Here is a 20,716-nt window from a genome sequence, read left to right as displayed (position 1 = left end):
GTGCATTATAATTTTCAAAGTTACACACATTCTTCAATTTACTATTTAAATTCCATTCATCAAAATGTCCAAAGGAGAAAAATTCTGGTAAAGACCAAAACACTTGTAGAGAAAATGTAGTCAATAATATTGTAATAATGTTATATGGTGACAGATGGTAACTTGACTTATAATGGTGATAATTTTGTAATATATAAAAATGTTGAATCACTTTGTTGTACACCTGAAACTGATATAATATTGTGAGCCAATTATACTCCTTTTTTTTTTTAAATGGGGGAAAAAAGGAAGACCAAAAAAGCTGATGAATGTGAAGGGAAAAGTCAAAAAAAAAAAAAAGGTGAAAAAAAAATTCATGAGCAAGGAAGTAAAAAAGTATTAGATGTGCAGGAAAACATATAAACAGAAAGATGTTATACTGGCCTTAAATTATATTCACCTAAGTTAATTTCTCTTAGTTTAGAAAATGGCTGTCTTCTGTTTACAGCTTCTTTTTTATGCTTTGTCATCTAGAATTAGATTTTTATTCCTAAGTCTAAGACTGCATGAAACTGATCAAGAGGTATACTGGCTTTCCATCTCTGCCCTCCCCAAATTATAACTTACATAATGGCTTAAAACAGCATGAATTTATTATCTTACAGTTCTGTAGTTCAAAGTGCAATGGGACTCATTGGCCTAAAATCAATGAGTCAGCAGGGATGCATTCTTTCTGGAAGCTCTAGAGGAGAATCTCCTTCCTCGCCTTTTCCGGCTTCCAGAAGTCACCCTCATTCCTTGGCTCATGGGCCCTTTCCTCCATCTCCAAAGCTGTCAACGTTGCATCTCTCTGACCTTGCTTTTCTTGTCACATCCTTCTCTGACTCTCTTTTTCTTATGCCTCCCTCATCTACTTTTAAAGACCCTTGTGATTACATTGGCCCTACCTGGATAATCCAGGATAATATCCTATTTTAAGGTCCTTAACTTGATCATTTCTGCAAAGTCCCTTTTGCCATTTAAGGTAACATATTCATAGGGTTTGGTAATTAGGATGCAGACTTCTTGGGAGGGGGCACTACTCTTCCTACCACAAAAGGTTATATTTAAAATCCCATTCTCTGACCTCTACCTACTATCTCTCCAATGCATCCCCTTTCATACCTTGATTTGACAATCCTTTGAGCCCCTATGGGACCTTCACTTGATCACTTTTTCACTGTCCATCATTTCTCACTGTCCTCTCATCACTCCTTCTCAAACTAAATTCAGTGGATTATCATCACAATCCCTCCTTATGCACATCCTCCCTTCCCTTGCCCTTGTCTTGTACTCACTTGGCTCACAAAGCCCAGCTCTGGTGACTCCAACCCTCTCGCTAATCTATCTTTGTCCTTGAGTAGCTGAACATGGCCAGAGGAAAACACAGCCTTGCTGACGAGGTTCCTATTTTAACATCAGAAACTTCAAATGGGCCCTTAATGCTGCTTGGTAATGACATGCTGTTTTCCTAGTCCATTCACTTTCTCACTTTCCTAGAATAAGCCCGCTGAGTGAGTAGGGCAGCCCATCTGTGGTCCAGCCTGCCACCGACCCCATTAGTGTCATAGACTCCAGCTTATTTCCCTCAAATAACTTTGTTGAATTTTCATTAACCTCTGACTCAGTAATTCCACTCCTAGGACCCTATCCCAAGTAATTAGAGAACTGTACAAATACATATATGTTCAAGGATGTTTATTGAAACAATGTTTTTGAAAACAACCTGTAATTCCCACAAAGAGACAGAATTAAATAAAGTATGAAAAACAATTGTACTATGGAATATTTTACAGCTGTTCAAAATCATGTTTTTGCAGAATACTCAATGATAGGGGGAAGTGCTTATTACATCATAAAGTTCAAGATTGAAAAAAAAAGTTGTAAAACTGTACGTAGAGCAAGATTTCAAAATCTGAAATACAAAATGATATAGATACATATATACATATATTACAAAATTGAAAAATGACTAAGAGAAAAATCTATAAATGTTGATGCTTGTTACTTTTATGCGGTGAGATAATAAGAGATTTTATTTTCTCGTTTAAAGTTTTCCGTATTTTCCAATTTTCCCCAAATTATCAGGTGTAGCTTTCACATTTAGAAAAATAATAAATAAATTTTAATAATAATAATAACATAAAAGTGAGATCAAAGGGGTTCCAAAAGATACAAACATAAATACATATTTTTTTGTTTGTTTTATAAATGGCTAAATCTTCCAGCTAAAAAGTTTTTATTTCCGGTAGAAGTAGTACTTGTATTCTTTCCTTGACTGGATTTGGGTAGAGGATCCACTGCAACATATTTGATTTGGAACCCTCCTGCTGTCACTGAAGCATCACTTAGAAACTTCAAGGTCATGACATTCCCTGTGGAAGAGGAGGATGCAAAAGAACCAAGATATTACTCTCCTTCGATTTGGTTGACAATTCAAAGACTCATCATCCTCATAGGAGAATCTAAATTCAGGAACAACATTCCTAGGATTCAGAGCTGGATTCTCAAGATACAGAGTCTGTGGCTTTACTGCCAAGTGGAGAAAGCACTTTCATATTTTTTCCCCTGGCTCTCCAGCCTGTCCTATAGGAAATTTTGTCTATTCTATTTTAAAAGGTATTTCTTTGTAGAAGGAACATCCATAGAATTACAGGAGAATGGCAAGCAGGTCAAGCCAGTGAGGTATGGATGGATTCTTTATGAAATGATGGCAACAAGCCTTGCGTTTGTAAAAAAGAAAAAAAACCCCCACAAAACTAGATCCCTCCTTTACATGAAGCACCTGGTATATTTTACCTGCATTAAAGCCCAAAATAAAAAGTAAAAACTTTATTATATAAAACAAATATAGGAATATTTTTCATTTTCAGGAGGGAAAAGTCTTCTTAATCTAGATCAGAAATCCAGAATTCATTACAGAAACCCCGTATATACTGAATACTAATGTTTGCCAAGCACAGCTTTTAGTGCATTTCATCTATGAACTCACTTATTTTACAGAGCAACACTGTGAGGTGGATACTGTTAACAGAGTCATTTCATAGATGAAATTGAGGCACAAAGAGCCAGAGTATCTTGCCCAAGGCCACAGAGCTCCTAAGTGGCCAAACCAGGTTTGAGTCCAGGAAGTCTGGCTCCAGAGTTTAGGCTCTGAACCACTGTACTTTTCTCAAACTTGGAAGAGTTGCTTAAATGAAAAAAAAAAACAAAACAAATTTTTTTTTTTGCAGATTACTCAACTGGTCAAAATACAAATTGGCACCGTAGGATGAGTGCTAATTTGGCAACTTCTATACACATCTAAAATGCACATCACCCGTGACCCTAAAATTTCACTTCTAGGAATTTACTCTTAAAAAAATATAGCACTGCGAAGCAGAGGTCTAAAGATGTCCAGTGAAACGTTGAATACCAAAAGAAAAAAAATCAGAAACAATCACCTTTATAGTGTTCAGTGCTTGTATGAGACAAATTTTGGCACATTCATTCGATGACCTATTAAATGGTCATTAAAAAGAATCAGAATGGGGGGGAGGGTATAGCTCAAGTAGAGTGCATGCTTAGCACACAGGGGCCCCAGGGTTCAATATCCAGTTCCTCCCCCAAAATTAAATAAATAAACCTAATCATCGCCCCCCCCCAAAAAAGAATAAATTTAAAAGAATTAGAATGAGCTAAATATTGTCCTCTGACTTGGAAATAGGTCCATGGTATCCATGTGTATAATGCTTGTGTGATACAGGAAAACATCTGGAAGGATAGTCACACCCTTAATCGAATGACTTTCTTGGGTGGGGAGAGATGAGAATGGGCACATTCTTACTTTATATACCTTTTATTAAAGTGGTGAAATTATGGCAGTTTCTGGTTTATTTATTTTCTTGTTTTGTTTTTTAATATAAATATCCTGGGTTGACTAAGCATATAGTTAAGAAGAAAACTAGATCAAGATGTTAACAGGATTATGCTTGACTGGTAGGATAGTGCTTTAAATGTATTTTGTATACCTTTTTTTCTGTTACTTTGTATCAATGACCTCTTCCTGCTGTTTTGCTAAATCTTTGGCTTTTTGTTTAAGTATGTTCTTTTCTGTTGATTTGTTTCTCTTTGAGTAATAAATTGTGTGAGTTTTTCCTCTTCAGTTTCTTGCAGTTGTGCAAGAAGAACTGATTTGGTGTTACATTTGGAGAAAGTTTTGTCTGTTCCAGACAAAACAAGAAAAATGTCAAGTTTTAGGCTTCCTTTTGACTCCCCTTCTTCTCCTTTTTTTTTTTAATTGGAGTCTCATCCCCCAGCTATCTCCCATACCTCATGTTTTCTTTTAACTTTCCGTTAATATAAAATATGTTCTCAAGAAAAGAATAGGACATAAAAAGTTGAACAGATTACTCTTCCTAGGGAGATTGTAACAGAGTAATGAATTCATAAATTTTAAGCATTAATCATTCCCGGGATTGAACAAGATATTCCATCTCTCGTAATGATTCATAAATGAGAATTGCATGTCCTGCAAGGTTAGGGTCTGGGAGTAATATAGCTTATAGTATCTCAGTTAAGGACAGCTTAGGAATGCAACTCAGTATAGCTTTTCTGTTTTTAGTTGCAAAAGTTTTGTGATAATATTTTTATGACTTGGGGGAAAAATAGAGGAAGTCAGAATGCCAGTTACTAGTCCTGGTGATGGAAATGAAAAAGAATAATGAAGACATCTAAGAAAGTTCTTAGCCAGAAAGTAGCAGTTTGAGGCAACAGCAGTGGTATTGCTTATTGAGATAAATTTATGCTGCTACTAGGAACATTTTTTGAAGTATATTTCAAGGAACAAAGTCACACGAAATAATTAGCAAGAGGAAAAAGATCTGGAAAACATTCCCCACTGTAGCTTGCCTTTTTAGATTTACTATGTGTAATTAGCATATTAAAAGTTCTCTGACATCTTCCAATAAAGAAACCTGTTTAACATTGTTTAACCCAATGTTTCCCAAATTTACTTGACCTTAGAACCCTTTTATCATGTAATATCTATTAAAAACATCTCACAGAAGACTGTCTAGGGAATGCTGAACAAATGTGAAAATGCAATACATACAATGGAAAAAGTTTTTCAGTGATAGGTTTTTTTTTTAACAGCTTTATAAATTACTTCAATTCTTTATCAATGAAAAATGTGGGCCTTTTATTACCACATTTTATGGGAATTATAAGAGCTACAGCAGTATTCGTGGATTTCCAAATTCAAGACTATGTCAGACTGCATTTCCTGCAAGTAACAACAGCCTACACATTTTAGTGCAAAGTCTTTCAGTATAAATAAGCACTTCTTTGCCTTTTGCAAGCTAGCAAGCTATACCTGCCTTCAGTTCTCTCATCTTTAAAAAGTGTATTGTCATAACTACTGGATCCTTCACTTTCAGTGACACTGAGAAATCGTAGTTTTGTTCCTCAATTTAGAGCCATTACCTGTACTAATGATGTCTTCTGGAAGCTCATCTCCACAGTATCTGAAAGAAAATTTTTTAAAAAGAGAGGTCACATGAATGAATATTACACCATTATTGCAAGTGACTCTTACTGATAATCAACTTGCTTTATTCCCCCTAAATAATGGCTCATTTTTCTATTGTTTTACAAAGTTTATTATTTTATTTTATTTTTTTACTTGAATTTATAAGAGAGAAGAGGGGTTAAAACATTGTTTGAAATACCCTCACAGTATTAATGAGATTCTTAAAAAAGGATATATAGCAATTCTACTCTGTATGTCTTCAAAGCTTTTTGTGTAGTAGACAATGTGTATCTATTTGGAAAAATTTTTTAATTTGTTTCTGATTAATCTCATAAAGCTTTCTTCCCAGTTAAAGAAGAATAGGTGTATGGCTGATGGTATTAATATTTTGATTTCTGGAATAGACTGATATAAAAGTGAAATAATTATGTTGGACCTTATAGACATAAGAGGGTTTGATTTTTATCTGAATCATGACTTGAAAGGAATTTCCTTGCACATAATATAAAAAGTAAAGGTTTTTTGTCAGTTTCTAAAAATGTAATTTATTCCAGAGGGGGGAGAAAGTCTATTATAAAGGTAAATCACATAATATAATCCAATAAATAACAAATTAGCCTGTAGATTAAAAAGCCACTTATGATTTTTATCTAGGGCTATAATTGATTTCTGAGATTAGGTTTAGAATAAAAATGTTATCTTAATTCCCAAGACAGGAGGTCCATTCTTTCAAAAAAGACTTTGTTCTTAATTCCTCCAACTCTACTTCATGTCTTTTTCAAACTATTTTAAAAAACTATTTGTATTTTTTATATATCAGTAGTCTCACCTAAAGAAGAAAACAAAACAAAAACCACTTTCCCTCCAAAAACTGTTGTTCATTTATGCAAGAAATGCCTTTGTTTTCCTTGGTATTTAAGTTATACAGTTCAAAGCCAAAAACAAGACTCAATAATAAGCTATTAAGTCTGTCATTTTAAATTGTCCCCGTTACTATTTTGTTTCACTTAGTTACTATCATGGATAGTAAAGAATTGATAACTGAACATCTATTGATAATGGATAGTCTAAAATACAAATTAATAAGTGGCGACCTGAATACACAAAACACCTAACTGTACACTCTTTAATTTGCAATATTTTGTAAAGTATCACAAAATTTGTATGTAAAATTTAAATTATGTTAAAGATTTAGGGTGAGAACACAAAAATATTGTGTCCCAGAACATCAAAAAACCAAGGGAGAAATACTGAGGAAAGGAGTATTTGTTTTTTATGGAAAAGAAAGCTATTTTTAAGAAGACATCCATTGTATATTTAGTTAAATTTTGTGAGAGAAGGGGCTACACTTTACTTATTTACCTTATATCCATAATGCTTAGTACAGTGCTTTACAGATGACAGGCAACAATTACTGAATATATAGTTATTTTTAGGAGGTTGACAGGTATCAGAACATTTAAAAACTCCAACAAATTTCTCAACTCATAGATCTTCTTTTTCCTGTTAGTCAAATCTTGAGGTCTTATTTATAAATAGAATGTTGAGCTAACTGTTACAACTTAACAATAATCAAAAAACAGCTATCGCTATTTTAATAGTAAGTAGATGTAGCAGCTAGTCGACTATGGCTTGTTATGAGTGAAGTGCAAAGAAAAACTCAGTTAAAGAAGGACTTGGTGTTGCAAGATAGTAGACATACTGGAAAATCAATATTTTAGGGACAGTTGGAGGGGAATTAAAGAAACATCATGCAAAATATCAGATGCTCTTTAACTTCCTGAGTGAGGAAACAAGAAGTACCTTCCCACAAAGCCATGAACGTCATCGTAACTGTCATATATTTCAACATAGTCAGCGAAGCAAGCTGGGTCATCTTCAAGGTCAAAGTCCAGAAAACTCAAGTGAATACGCTGACCATACTTGAGTCTAATGTGCCAGTAGCAGATCTGGTTATCACCATACTCATTTGGGAAGCCTGGAGATTTAAAAATTTGCTTTGGATCTGTGAAGACACCACCACACTCTTTTGCTGAAATGGGGAAGGGGAAAGATAAGACAGCATTAAGAAAAATTATTCCTACTTTAAAAGGATATTCACTCCTTAATGTTCATCTATTTAGTACTTTTTATGAAACAGAAGTAAAGAAATGGCTTAATATATAGCATCTATAGTATATTATATACAGTTATAGCTAAAAAATAAATGTATTTTTTCATTAACAGTCACTAAATTCTCTAAAATGAACGTAGACTACCTGTGAATTTTTTAAAAAGAGAAGGAGCAAGAAGAAATAATAATTTAATTGTGCTCCTGTTTACATTTTTTGCTTCTTTTTATTTTTTTAAGCATTGAACGTATGTCTTAGGTGTACACTTAAATGTGTTTTGACAAATACATACACCCATATTATCAACAGCCCAATCAAGATGGCATGGATTTTGCCCTCTGGTGTCAATACAGTGTCATCAGGGACTTGAACACTTAGAATAATGAGTCCAATAAATTCTGTTTGGAAAATCATTATAGAATATGAAGATCACTAGGAAACTTGAAAGATGTGCTAATCCAGTTAAAAGGAAAAATCTATAATCATTCTGTACTCCTTTGGTTTAAATTAGCACCTTAATCCTAATACTATTTGAGGATTTGGTGGAGAGATCCATGTTGGTTTTTTCAAGTCATTTACCATTTCATAGATTTCTGCCATGTCCCATAGCCTGTTATAAGAACAGACAATCTCTGTCAGAACCAGTGATTTTTGAGTATGACCTAGAAGGAAAGCTGTGGAAGGGCCCCAGTTAATTTTAATTCCATAGCAACTAAATGTCTAGTATCTTGGAAAAAAGGTACAACCTAGGAACTCAAAAATAATCTGAGTGGAGATGGTAGTGGTGGTGGTAACCCTGGGTAGCATGCAAAGGTTTTTTTTTATTACATGAATTAGAGGCTTTTTACAAGAATATTCTCCTTTAAAATAACTTTAAAATAACTTTTAAAAATTATGTTAGAATCCTTATCTCCCCAAGGCAGAATAGGATCTTAGAAAGACTGGGGATTGGTCAGAGAAGGTCAGGGATCTAGTCTGAGCTCTGTGACCACTCTATACCTCAGTTTCTTCATTGTTAAAATAAATATAGTCTTGCTTCCCCTATTACCCCCCTCCCAGGACTATTCTGAGGATAAAATATACAGAGTAACTGAAGGGTGTTACGGAAAATGTAAGCTATTATTGCATTATTAAATAATACATAATACACAGTTTGTATGTGCACATAAGTGTGCATAGAGCCGGCTTTTGGAGGTATTTTCTCTGCTCCGTAGCATCCTATCTTGGTTGTATATATCATTAGATTAGGGAAAAAATTCAAATATTGAACTAATTTGCTTGTATATTTAGCTATATCTATTTAGTTCTATATTTCATGTTACATGTAATTGCCTCATCTCTTGCTTATTTAAAAAATGACATGTTTATAAAGCAGACTGGGTCCCTGAGGACCAACTGCTAGTTGATCAAGAAGTATTCACACAAAAGGCAGTTGGCATCGTGTCACTCATTCAGAACTTGAATGAGCAAGAATACGTCTAACACATTTGAGTGACCCTATTCTTCCTTACTTCAATTAACTCTAACTTGATGATATTGATTAATTAATAATGATTGCTTTTTTTTTGTTTCTGTTGTTAATGGAGATACTGGGGATTGAAGCCAGGACCTCATGAATGCTAAGCATGCGCTTTACCATTGAGCTTTACCCCCAACCCCCTGCTTTATTTTTCTGATACTGTTATGACTGTTTCATTCTAGTTATTTTCCAGTGAACTGTTCTCCTTCCGTTGCTGTTTCAGGTGGTCCCCAGTCCCCTTCAGGTTAACCACATGCTAAATAATCAGCAGTATCACTGAATCCAAAAGTAAGCTGAGAACTGAGTAAGAACAAGTCTCCCAGGATTCTGTACACATGTTTCCACAGTAAAAATTATTCAGCCTCTATGAGAAACAAAAGCAGCTTATATAAATTTGTAAGTTAAGGTGGCATTCTTATAAAAGGGCAATGAAGTACTGTAAGAATCTTTGCATTAGCTCTTCATCTTCCCTAAACTTTCGCCTATGGATGCTCAGAGATCCTAAAGTTTATCAAGCAAAGGAATCAGAATATAGTTAGAAGTAGAAGTTACTCTTGAGAGTAAAAAGAGAGTTACTTGTATAAATATATTTAAGAAAAAGGAAGGAAGAGAGAGAGATGAAAAGAAGATACATGAATTATTAACAACGACTAAAATAGGACGAAATATAGTATAATGTAGGCCTAAACTATGTCAAAGTGATTTGAAAGTTACAGTCCTATATGAATGCACTGTAGGTATTCATATTTTGTCTCAAATGGGAATAGGTGATAGCTTTAAGCAAAATTCTTTTCTACTTGAAATACACATTATTTTGAGATACAGTTAGTTACAGACATGAGAAACTGTTCTCCAAGAATGGTTAATATCATTAAATAATAAATTCTATAATAATATGCTAGAACTTCATTGTAACTCTCCTACTGTGTTGTGGACTTGTTTATAAAGTAGATCCAAATGGAACACGACCTGAAGATGTTTATGATTATAAATGTGGGAAATACTTTGTAACACATCTTAAGACTTTGTGATATTATCCTGGGGGAAGTACATCCAAAAAGAACAGTCTACTTTTCTCTCTAAGACATGAGCATAGTAATTATAAGTTAATTTTGTCTTTAAAGTTTTCCTAGCTACAATCATGGAAAAAGAATATGAATAAAAATATACAATATAACAATAACTAGGATACCCAGTGTATATTTGTTAAACCAGAGTGAGAGTTGCTTAGTTTGGAAGTTTAAGAATTTATGCATAAAAAGAAATTAGGGAAAAAATGTGTTCATTCTGTCTCCTTTTCCCCATTCTATCAAAAAGATAGTTAACATTTAGTAGTACCACTGCATAGTTTTAGCTAATTAACTGTGACAAGTTTATAACCTGCTTTTTTTTTTCCCCCCTTTGTGGTCAGGAAGTTCCCTGGCACAGAGAAGAACTAAATTCATGATCCCACCTGCCTACTAATTATTGACTGTCTGATTTTGGGAAAGTTACTTAAGCTCTTAAACTTTCAGTTTCCTGATTTCTAAAATGGGTGTAACAATAGCTCCTTGCAGAGTTGTTGTGAATATTAAGTGACAGTGTGGATGGAGGAATGTAAGTCAGTGTCTGGTATAGCATAATCATTCTATGAATGGTAATTATTATTAATAGTTATCATCACTAAGTTGATTTATCTCTGGAAGAAGAAGCCACTTCTTTTTAATGACCTCTCAGTAACATGTAACTATTTTTATAAAGTATGAAATTATTGATTTTAACAAACCATGTGGGTTGTAGCAATAGGCATCCCATCTTTCGCTTCTGTTGAGACGGACTCCGTAATCAATAATACCAGTTTTTCCAAATCCACAGTTGGGCCCTGGCTTCACAATGGGGTATCCCACTCTGCCCTTGGCCATCCACCCAGCAGCACAGACATGAAATCCTGCAAGATAATGAAAGGCTTAACTGGTATATTCCCTCAGCTGAGCAAAGGTCATCTTAAACAAAATACCCGCTTCCAACAGGGACAGTGTCTAAACTGCCCAAAAAGGGGAAAAACTATTTTCTTAAAAAATAAAATAAAGTTTGAACATATATAAAGTTCTTATAACATCTGACTTTCTAGTGAAAGATGACATCTTACTTGAACAACAACAACAAAAGAAGCAGCTGGACTAGGAAATCCTAATACCATGTATATGAACACAATCCGATTTCAGAGCTGATATTCTTTTCAAAAATGACCCGGCTAGTGCCAAGAGGTAATTTCTAAAATTAACGTCAAATCTGAAAAATTTTTTCACATGATAATTTGATTTCTTTTTAAGGATCAATTAAGATATTGCTAATATTTTTTAAAAAATTTGAATGGGGATAAAAGCACTCATAAATTTCAAACAGAGCCTCAGCCCTACTTTCCTTGCTCAGTCTTGGAGGCTGTTTTAATATTTGCCAATGCCATCCAAGAAGGATTTGAGTACAAATCCCTGGTAGCTGGTAATGGTTCTGGCCTTAGTAGCCATCATTCCGGTTACTGCGTCACACACAGCCTTGTGGGTAAAGACTGAGCCGTCTCATCTGGGGAGGCTTTGGGGCATTTTTGCAAACACCTTAATTTTTTTGTCTTGGGTAGTATATAACAATAGCAAGAGCTTTGTCAGGTATTTTCCTATGAGCAAGGGAGAAGAGAGTTCTGATTGATGGTGGCCTTTTGGATTCTCCTGAAAGTCCAGGAGAGACAATGGCAGCCCTTTTTTAAATAAAGAAGGAAATGGGACTAGTTAATTACTGAGTTTTTCAGCAGGTCTCCTGACATCATCTTCCCACTTTCTTTCTCCTGCCATCTTACAACTTGCTTATCCTCCTTTTCCTCATAGTTTTTGATCCTAAAGTACAAATGCATTCTCCCACTTAATATTAAAAAAAAGAAAAATGAAAAAAAAATTGAAAAGACTTGAAAAAAAATCTACTGAATTTAGTGGATTTCCTTGTAAGACTCAACATAGTAGCATCACTTAACAGCTGAGGAAACCCATACTCAGAAGTCAAGAAGAGGCAGAACAGTATTAAAAATGAATAGCAATGACATTAAAATTAATGAGAAATTTAAGTGACAGCGAGATAATGATATCTTCATTTTCTTTTGACTTTTATTTATTAGCCCCCAGTTGGGGTGTGACTCGAAATAAATTGCTAGGACTAACTCTAGACAAAGAAGATGGAAGAAGCCCAAGGAACTCTTAGCAGGGGTGGAGAGATGAGTCTTAAAAAGCGGTTGCCAGAGAAGTGGAATTTTTTTCCCCAAGGGTGAAAAAGAAGGAAAATTATTGTCAAAAAGACAGTTACCAATTTTTCTGGCTGCTTCTAACTGCTTGTAGGTGGCGAGATGGCCACCTTCGTATTCACACACCGCCTTGGCTTCTGCGTAGGTGAGCTTGTACTTGCCGGAGCGCGCTTCTCTGTGGTACACGCCTGCTGCTTGTTCTGTGAATTCACAAAATGTCGTAAATGCACTGTTGTCCGTTCTTGTGGAACAAGGGAAATTTTGTGGTCTCAGCTGGAAGATTACATCAGCTATTGTTCCTGCCAAAGGGTTCCCTGGCTTAGCTGCCTCGAATGGCTAAATTTTCATTGTTAGAAAGCTTTGGGGAAAAAAATATGAATGAGGGAAATTTTAGGGGAATTTGGGGATGTAGATAGAAATTTGAGGCATAATTATGTTTTTGAACTGATAGCCTGAAAGAAAGTTTTAATACAACGTTGTGTTTCTACACTATCTAAAGGTGATAAAGTTTTGACTTTTTTTGGCTTTAAGTCATATGAAAACTTGGAAAGGTAAGCAATAGGAAAAGAAAGGGAGATGAAGGCAAACGAAACCAACAAAAATTGGCTCACAATGAAGGAAAAAATGAGCCAAAATATTCATTTGAGGGAAATGACTAATGCAATATAATTTAGAATTTAGTAAACAAATCAAAAACTGAGAAGGAATTTGAAGGAATCCAAAACAAGCAAATATCGCATTAAAGAAAAGAAAAATAGGTTTAAATATAGCAGAGAAAAAACGGGACACACCTAAGTACCAGATCCTAAATTTTTTATCTGGTTTGTCTTTTTTAGTTCACATTTGTTCCCAATGTATTTTAGATAGTGTCAGTCAGACATGAGCTGTCTCCAGTAGACCACTGTTTAAACTGATTGTTTTGAGTTTGGAGTGCATCTTGCCATAGAAACAATGTGGAAAGTTTCCCAGGACGATGATCATAACATATCTCTAATAGTTCTATGCAGGCTGTCAGATTATTAAGCCTTTGTACCCTGACCTGTGCAATAGACCATCAAGACCATTTCTGATGAGAATATGTATTCCTTGGCATGCAGCAAGACATGAATCCAGTGGTATTAGAAATACTGTTCTTTACTCTCCTCCCCAAGCCGAAGTTGACAATGCTACAGTTCAGTAGGAGATGCTGCTTGGCATTTTCCCTGTTTTTCTGGACTCCAAGAGATCCTGCTCTTACACATTATATGATAAAAACCTATCAATTATACACAGTACATTAGTCAATCTGATACTTATAGGTCAGAGAATACAGGGAACATCAAAGTCGTTTTCCCCTTTGAGAGTCACCAATGCCCCAAGTGTCCTTGTTGTGAAAGCCTCATTAACTGAACTTGCACTAGTTTACAATTTGGTTGTTTTAAGAATATACCATGAGGTACTTTGCTAGGTGCTGTGGATCAAGTTCTGTTCTTAAACAACCTGGGCCCTAGTGGACAATGCAAGTACACCTATATTTGAAGTACAGGGGTACTAAGGCTTTTAGTAGAGAAGGGAAACATAGAACTTACTCTAATGTATGTGACAGTGATTATTGTTAATTATTAAAAATGTTAAAACTGTATCTGTTTCCTGACTAAAAGATCTTTCTTTGAAAAAAATTTTGTAGGAATTATTTTTAGTGTCTGCCAAGTTTTCTCAAACTAAGATTTCCTTGGGTTTTTACTCCAAAAATCAAAATATGTATTAAAAATAAGACAACAGTCTCCAAATGGAGTCCTTTATGCTAAGCTCTGCATCACCCAAACCAAGACTTAACTTAATTACAGTTTTTCTTCACCCAGAAATGGAATCTTAAACCAGTCCATCAGGAATCATCTGGTCAACATTAGTTGGGTAATTTGCCTGGTAGACCCTTGCCATACCCTAAAGGAAAGTAACCTTGCAATAACCAACCCTCTATTTTGCCCAGTAAAACTTCCGTATTCCTGCTCCCTCCTGCCTATAAAAGTCTTGCATTTTGTGCAGCTCCTTAGAGTTCGTTTCTATCTGCTAGAATGGATGCTGCCCCCATTCGAATGGATCTTTGCTCAAATAAACTAAAGATTTTAATATGCCTCAGTTTTTAACAGGTGTTTGCAGGAAAAATAAATTAACAATAAGATTTTTAAAAATAATTTTAAGTATTCTTCTTGGTAATTTTTCTTAAACTTTTGGTACCTGCTGAAACCTGTCTAGTAAGAAGATAGTAACTTAAATAGCAGAAATGTCTACACTATATTTTTACGTATTAAATGATATTAATATTCCACATAGTTCCTGAAGGAGAACCAAGCCTCCCATTATCTTGCCTCATGAACAAGTTGAGAACTCCTGGCGAATATACTTGACAATTTTAAGCACACATTTATTTTAACGTATTTCTAAGTCCAGAATTTTAAACTACTAAGATGGTCCTTTGTACAATGCATTTCACCTTGTGGAAGAAGTAATAATTTATTAATTTTTCTAGTCAATAGTCATTCATTGAAGTTGGAAGTCTATTTAACCCATAATTTCCTTTTCCTTTTAGTAAGTAGAGACAGTAGCATGTTGACTCTGATTTCTACCTCTGGTTCTACAATGGACATGGCATAGTTTACTTCCTGAGCCTCAGTTTCCTCACCTACCAAATGTGAATAACCATAGCTATTTTTTGGGAATAAATAAACCATAAAACTCATATATATAGCTTGGGGATCCTAGTAGGCACTCAGGAGAATGTTACTTTTCCCTTCTTTTTCAGATTCAATACAATGACTAAAAGGAATTTCTTATTTGTGCATTTTGTATATCCATAATCCATGTAAGATAGTTGAAGTCCCTTGTGTCCTAAAGTGTCTTTTCTAAAAAATTACTGTTTAAGGAATTAGAGGATACCAGAGTTAAAAATAAACCTTGGGGGTTCTCTACTTCAGCCTTCTCATTTTACCAGTAAGGAACTGGGACCAAGTGCTTAAAGTGCCTTTTTCTTGATAGTTGCTAGCAGATTCCTGACTTCTAATTCAACTCTCTTCCCTCCCTAGTTTTCTAGCACTACATTGACCTAACCAACTGTAAACAATTTATGCTAGGCTGGCTGGTCAATAATTTGTCCCAAATTGAAGCAACATGCAATCACCCCGGGCCTCAGATGTGCAGCATACTATTAACAAACGTTTGGGTTTGCTCCTCTCTACGTCTAGGACAGAACTTCTATTGTGCAGGTTTATGTTGGTTTGTATTTTGGTAATATACAACATCACTTAAAAAGACAGCAGCTCCAAATTACTTGATCGTTAGAGAATTTGACAGTATTTCAAAGTTTATCCATGTGGGTTGAATTCTTACTAGCTTCATGACCTTTTTTTTTTTCCATTTCTGACATATAGGTGTGTATTTCCCAAGTTTGACAGTGTGCAATGAAAATAAACAGAGACTTGCTCATTCCTCTAGTAAATTCCAGACCCCATCTTAGCCAAATGGATCTCACTGTTCAGCGTGAAAGTAGTTCACTGGCTCAAGCTGAAAAAAAGAGGCAGCAAGGCTGTGCATTGCAAATCGAGCTTTTTAATGAAATCCGCATGGCTGCAGTTATTACCAGAGAGAAACATGCTGAAGGGGAACATATTCTACAACTATGTGCTGCTTAGCAAGCATAAAATCAAGATCTAGGTTGATTTTGCTTTCTCTTATTTCTCTATTTTATACAAGGATCTGTCAGTTTTCTTTACTATCAAACATGACGGTGAACATAAAGCAATATTAATTTGTATCATGAGACTTTAAAGCATTGTTTAGAGTACTATATGGGATGTTTAGGGTTTTCTATATTTAGCCTTTTTGTGGCCTTTTTTTAGCCTTCTATTGTGTTAGACGTGTGTCATTCCTTACATTTAACAAAACAAAACAACCAAAGAAACTTTCCTTGTCTAACAAAAGAGGTAGAAAAGTACTTAAATGGATAGCTCAAACAAATCAAGTGGTAAGAATTCATCCAGAAATGATAATCCTTTTTCATTTTTTCCTATATTACAGCTGGCTTTGTCAGACTAGTCAAAAGATGTTTGGAAAAAGCAAGGATATACACTACAGGTCAGAGTACCTGGAGGAATGATTATAAAGTTATTATATATTCCAATTTACCTGTTATGATTCTCTATGGTTACCTGTTATGAAGTCTGACTGCAAATGCATTGAAATTAAAACAAAATAATATATCAGAGGTTTTTTTTTAGTGTTTTAATTTTGTTAAAGAAACATTCCCCACTACACCATCACACCTGCTTTGAAAATTTTAAAATATTTTTTCATATGGAATATAAATATTAACCTGTATCCTCTACTAAACAATTTACTTTATAAAAAGCTATTTTAACATTTTAGAAGGCAAGAACATTTAAAAAAAATAATATATGCATTCCATAGCTATCTTTCCTAAGCATTTTCTTTGAAAACATCAGCCTTGAACAGGAGAGAAAAATTTACTGCTTTGATTCACTTCTCCATGAATTCAAGGAAGCAAGTTTCTCAACAAGAAGCTCAAGAGTCAAGTTTCTTACCAAGCCATATGGAGTTATGAAAAATTCCGTTCTTGAATCCCCATCCGTGAGCCTCTTCCCATAGCAAAACAAATAAGTAAATTAAGATGATCATATCTCAGTTGTAGAGGAGGAATAGCCTGTTAGGGGCTGCTCAGGATAAATTCTCAGAGCAGAGGCTGAAATGTGTCTGAAACATCTGGTTTCCACATCTTTTAAATGGTTTTTTTAAGCTGTGAGGTCAGCAAGTACTCTCCAATGGCATTTTCTGCTGTAGAGTTACACAATTAACTCACTGTCTGAGGCAAATCCTCTGACTCATTTGCATTGGCAACCAAAACTAGGGATATAGAACGATCATCTACATTTTAAAATTCACTTACTTGGAAAGGGGTTCATTTATTTTGATTGTCACGGATACTTTTCTATTAGGAAGTTTTTTAACTTGGTGCAGATTCAGCAGTGGTTTCCAAAAAAAAAAAAAAGAAAGAAAGGAAGAAAGAAAGACACTTCGGTAGGAATCTTAAGAGAAACCCTGAATGTCTTATTTGCATTATGGGGTTTGGGGTTAAACACTGATCTTGAACTTGACCCTGGTAATGTTACTTTAGTTTTCCCTTAGCATGCCAAGCTTGCATAGAAAATTTAAAACAAAAAATGTGCACAGTCTGACAAATCCTAAACCATCTCCAGTGATGTAGAATTTCTTTACCCTCCATCTGCTTTTGTCCTGGGGTGGGGTCTGTGGCAGTCCTTGGTTTATTGTGGTCAGCAGGTAAATACATCAGCTTCCAGAAAAGCAGCTAAGTTTCAGAGCCTTAGGACATTCCAGCAGCTTTGGGTATCTTATACAAATATTTCCAGGCCATAAATCCTTGAAGTTTTGGGAGAAAGGTAGGTGGGTAGATAGTCATGAAGTTAATAAAATTATGCCCCTAGCTTCCCCAAGTCACTCTAACTTTGAAGATGGTCAAAATAATAGGTAACAATTATCATAGTAAAGTCACTATGCCTTAAAATATCCCAAACTTTCCTTTTGTGGAAGGTTCTTGGGTAACATGTCTGGTAATACCCCAATACTCTGATGCTAGTGGCATTTCCTGTTGATTGACAGCCATTTTTGGGGGGCAGCTTTGACTTCTCTTTCTCATCGGTTATTCTTTGCCGCTTAGCGTCTCTACTCTTGCTACCAAGCTGCTTCCCATTTGCTCTCATTATATTCATTTCTCTCATACTTTCTTAGTTCCTCCATTGATATTGGAATCCTTTGAAAAAGTCAACTTTCTGGACTTGCTTTCATCTGAAGTTAGCTTGAATCCCTTAGGCATCTTTGCATTGCACATCAAAGACTTGCCCTGATCTCATCTCTTCTAGGAAGAGCAGTTGTGGCAGGTAGGCTGAGGGTACAGAATTTACTGGACACTCACGAGGTAGGCATAAAGCTTTTAGGGTTCAAAAATATCTATTTTGGGTCCACAGCAAATAAGAGACGAGGGGATTATATGCCAGTTCTCTGGTAGAGTTAGAGGGTTTAAATTTGGTGCAAAAGAGGATATTGTCTAGACCAGGTGGGTGTGACTATGGAGAAGGCAGGCATGGTCAGCAGAAGAGGATGAATAGATAGTTGGAAGGAACAAACCATGGTATTTCTCTGGAAAGTAGAATTATGTGAGTATTTTAACTTTGTGGTTTAGGAAGTAAATATAATTTTACTTGTTCAAGGCTGTAGCAAAACCATCACAGCCTTCCCCATTCTTTGCCTCTCACATTCTCTGGCCATGTCCTTTCTGCATCTGTCTAAAGTACTCAATTCCCCCTAGTTTTCATTTATCAAAAATTACTCTCAGGAAGTGTTAGAAATTAATCTTTACTTAGGTCAAATAACATACAAGAGATATCCTTCTTTGTTCATCTGCATTTTAACAAAGCTCCAAGTATAACAGGGTGTAAATGTTCAACTGGCTTTAACATGAACAGTTAGTGATTATACTGATGGATTAACCCAATCTCAGGTAGAAGATTTCTTTCTCCCCCTCCCATTTCTTCATGCAACTCCCGCCACCACTGTATGGTGTCTGGAAACCCTGTCCTCCCTGTCATCAAGCAAAGAGAAAACAGTGCCTAATTGTGTGGGCTCTGGTTTTGAGGAGGTGTTCAGTTCTATTGTGGAAGAAAAGAGGAGAATGAGGTTTTTGTAAGGAAAAGATGCAGAGGGAGTGGGTGGGCATTCAGTGGAGAACCAGAGGGAGAAGAAGAGCGAAGAGCAGAGGGACTGTTGCCTGTGAACTTACCTTGGAAGTTGCCTAAGATAACAGGCACCCCCTGCCCACCCCCCAGTACACACTGCCCAGGATGTATCTTATGAGCCAAGAAAAGATGCACTGATGACAGTTCCTTTCAGGGATTCAGAAGACTTTACCAGTCCAATGCTCTGCCTTCAGGGATGAATGTCACCCCACCTCCACCCCCATCTCTTGATCTGTCGGTCAAGGTGTGCAGTGGCTCTTTTCGCACCCACCCATCACTGGCTGAAAATCCAGCCGGACTGTTGTTTTGCAGATGCACTTCCCATCTCGGCTTCTTTCCCACAATGTTCCAGTGCTCATCAGCCTAAGTAGTTACTAGACACACCTAAAGACAAGTTTGTCCAGTGCAGTCTTGGCCCAAATCCAGTGTGGAGCTCCCTACCTTGTGGCTTAGTGATGTCACTATTCCACAGAAAAATGAGACTCTAGGGTAGAATTTCAAACATCTGCCAGAGGATGACAGGAAGCATTTTAATTTTATTTTTATTTTTTGACTGACAGATCCTGCCTTAGGTTTATTTGTACAAACAGCACAGGATGACATGAGCCCCATGCAGACAGCAGCCCAGGGGTCACACCAGTCCTCTAACCTCACATCAATAGATGAAGGCCTCTACTCCGGAGCCTTTGTCGGGGCCTGGGTGCCTTTCGGAGCCTGAGCCGGAGCTGGAGCCAGAGCTGCAGCTGCAGCTGCGGCCTTGGTTGAGCCTTGTCCTTGTCCTTTGGCCGGCAGAGCCTGAGACCCTTGGCGACGCGGACACAAGCACGTTTCCCGAGCTTGGGGCGAGCGATGTAGGCAAGTCGACTGAGCTCGTGGCTGCTGCCCTCTGGGATCTTGGGCTTGACCTCCTTGGGCTTTCCGAGAGCCTTGGCAGCCTCGGCAAGTGCGCTCATGGCCTTGGCGCTGTTGGCCTGCATCTTCTTCAGGCCCTTCTTGGCAAAGCACGTGTTCCTCAGGAACTTGGGGTCCACCCCCTTAAGAGATTTGTATCGTTGTGATCGGGGTTTTTTGATGCCGTTTCTGTGCCGTTTTCGGGAGTGGTTGTGTGTGGTGTGGTTCTTTGACTTGGCCATGTGTGCACCGGAGCCGGCTGAGGAGGCATTTTTAAATCCTTTCGACATGCTGGGTCTCAGCCGACAGGGAAAAGGTATGGAGAAGTGTCAGGTGGATGTGGGTGGAGGGGAGAAAGAAGAAAGGGAAGAGAAACAAGTTCTAAGTGATCACATGTCTGAGTATACTTTAAAAAGATTGGATTTGAATAGCAAGACACTGTGGGAAAATGCAATTCTTTGGCACATAGTATGAAAACTGAAACAAATTATTATCGTTTATTGATCATATCATATTTTGTAATCTTGGAAAATAAAGGAAAGAGCAAGAGAAGAATATAAGAAAAGGGTGGAGCTCAGTGAATTACAAAATATGTCA

The 20,716-nt window shown here is 36.3% G+C and overlaps 1 protein-coding gene and 1 pseudogene across 1 annotated transcript; both read right to left on the bottom strand.

The window, feature by feature from the left end:
* The window catches only part of LOC116663621, a 544,445-nt pseudogene extending 523,971 nt beyond the window's left edge, over positions 1-20,474 (bottom strand).
* On the bottom strand, positions 1,702-17,185 carry TNFAIP6 (TNF alpha induced protein 6). Its single transcript, XM_006179052.3, has 6 exons — positions 17,003-17,185; positions 12,488-12,625; positions 10,923-11,084; positions 7,331-7,559; positions 5,482-5,522; positions 1,702-2,393 (listed from the first exon to the last, which is right to left on the bottom strand). Exons 1-6 carry the CDS (start codon positions 17,094-17,096, stop codon positions 2,224-2,226), a joined length of 834 nt encoding a protein of 277 aa, XP_006179114.1. The 5' UTR covers positions 17,097-17,185; the 3' UTR covers positions 1,702-2,223.
* Positions 20,475-20,716: the final 242 nt, after the last annotated feature.

This window comes from Camelus ferus, chromosome 5 (genome assembly GCF_009834535.1).
Source record: "Camelus ferus isolate YT-003-E chromosome 5, BCGSAC_Cfer_1.0, whole genome shotgun sequence".
In the NCBI taxonomy this organism is placed as follows: domain Eukaryota; kingdom Metazoa; phylum Chordata; class Mammalia; order Artiodactyla; family Camelidae; genus Camelus; species Camelus ferus.
This window is presented reverse-complemented; position numbering and strand designations above follow the sequence as displayed.

Bases quoted from the DNA above. Each gene is read 5' to 3' on its own strand.
- TNFAIP6 (XM_006179052.3), bottom strand. From the start codon at position 17,096: ATGATCATCTTAATTTACTTATTTGTTTTGCTATGGGAAGAGGCTCAC. The intron at 12,626-17,002 runs GTAAGAAACTTG...GTGAATTCACAG, and splicing joins TCATAACTCCATATGGCTTG to AACAAGCAGCAGGCGTGTAC. The intron at 7,560-10,922 runs GTTTGTTAAAAT...TCCCCATTTCAG, and splicing joins CTATTGCTACAACCCACATG to CAAAAGAGTGTGGTGGTGTC.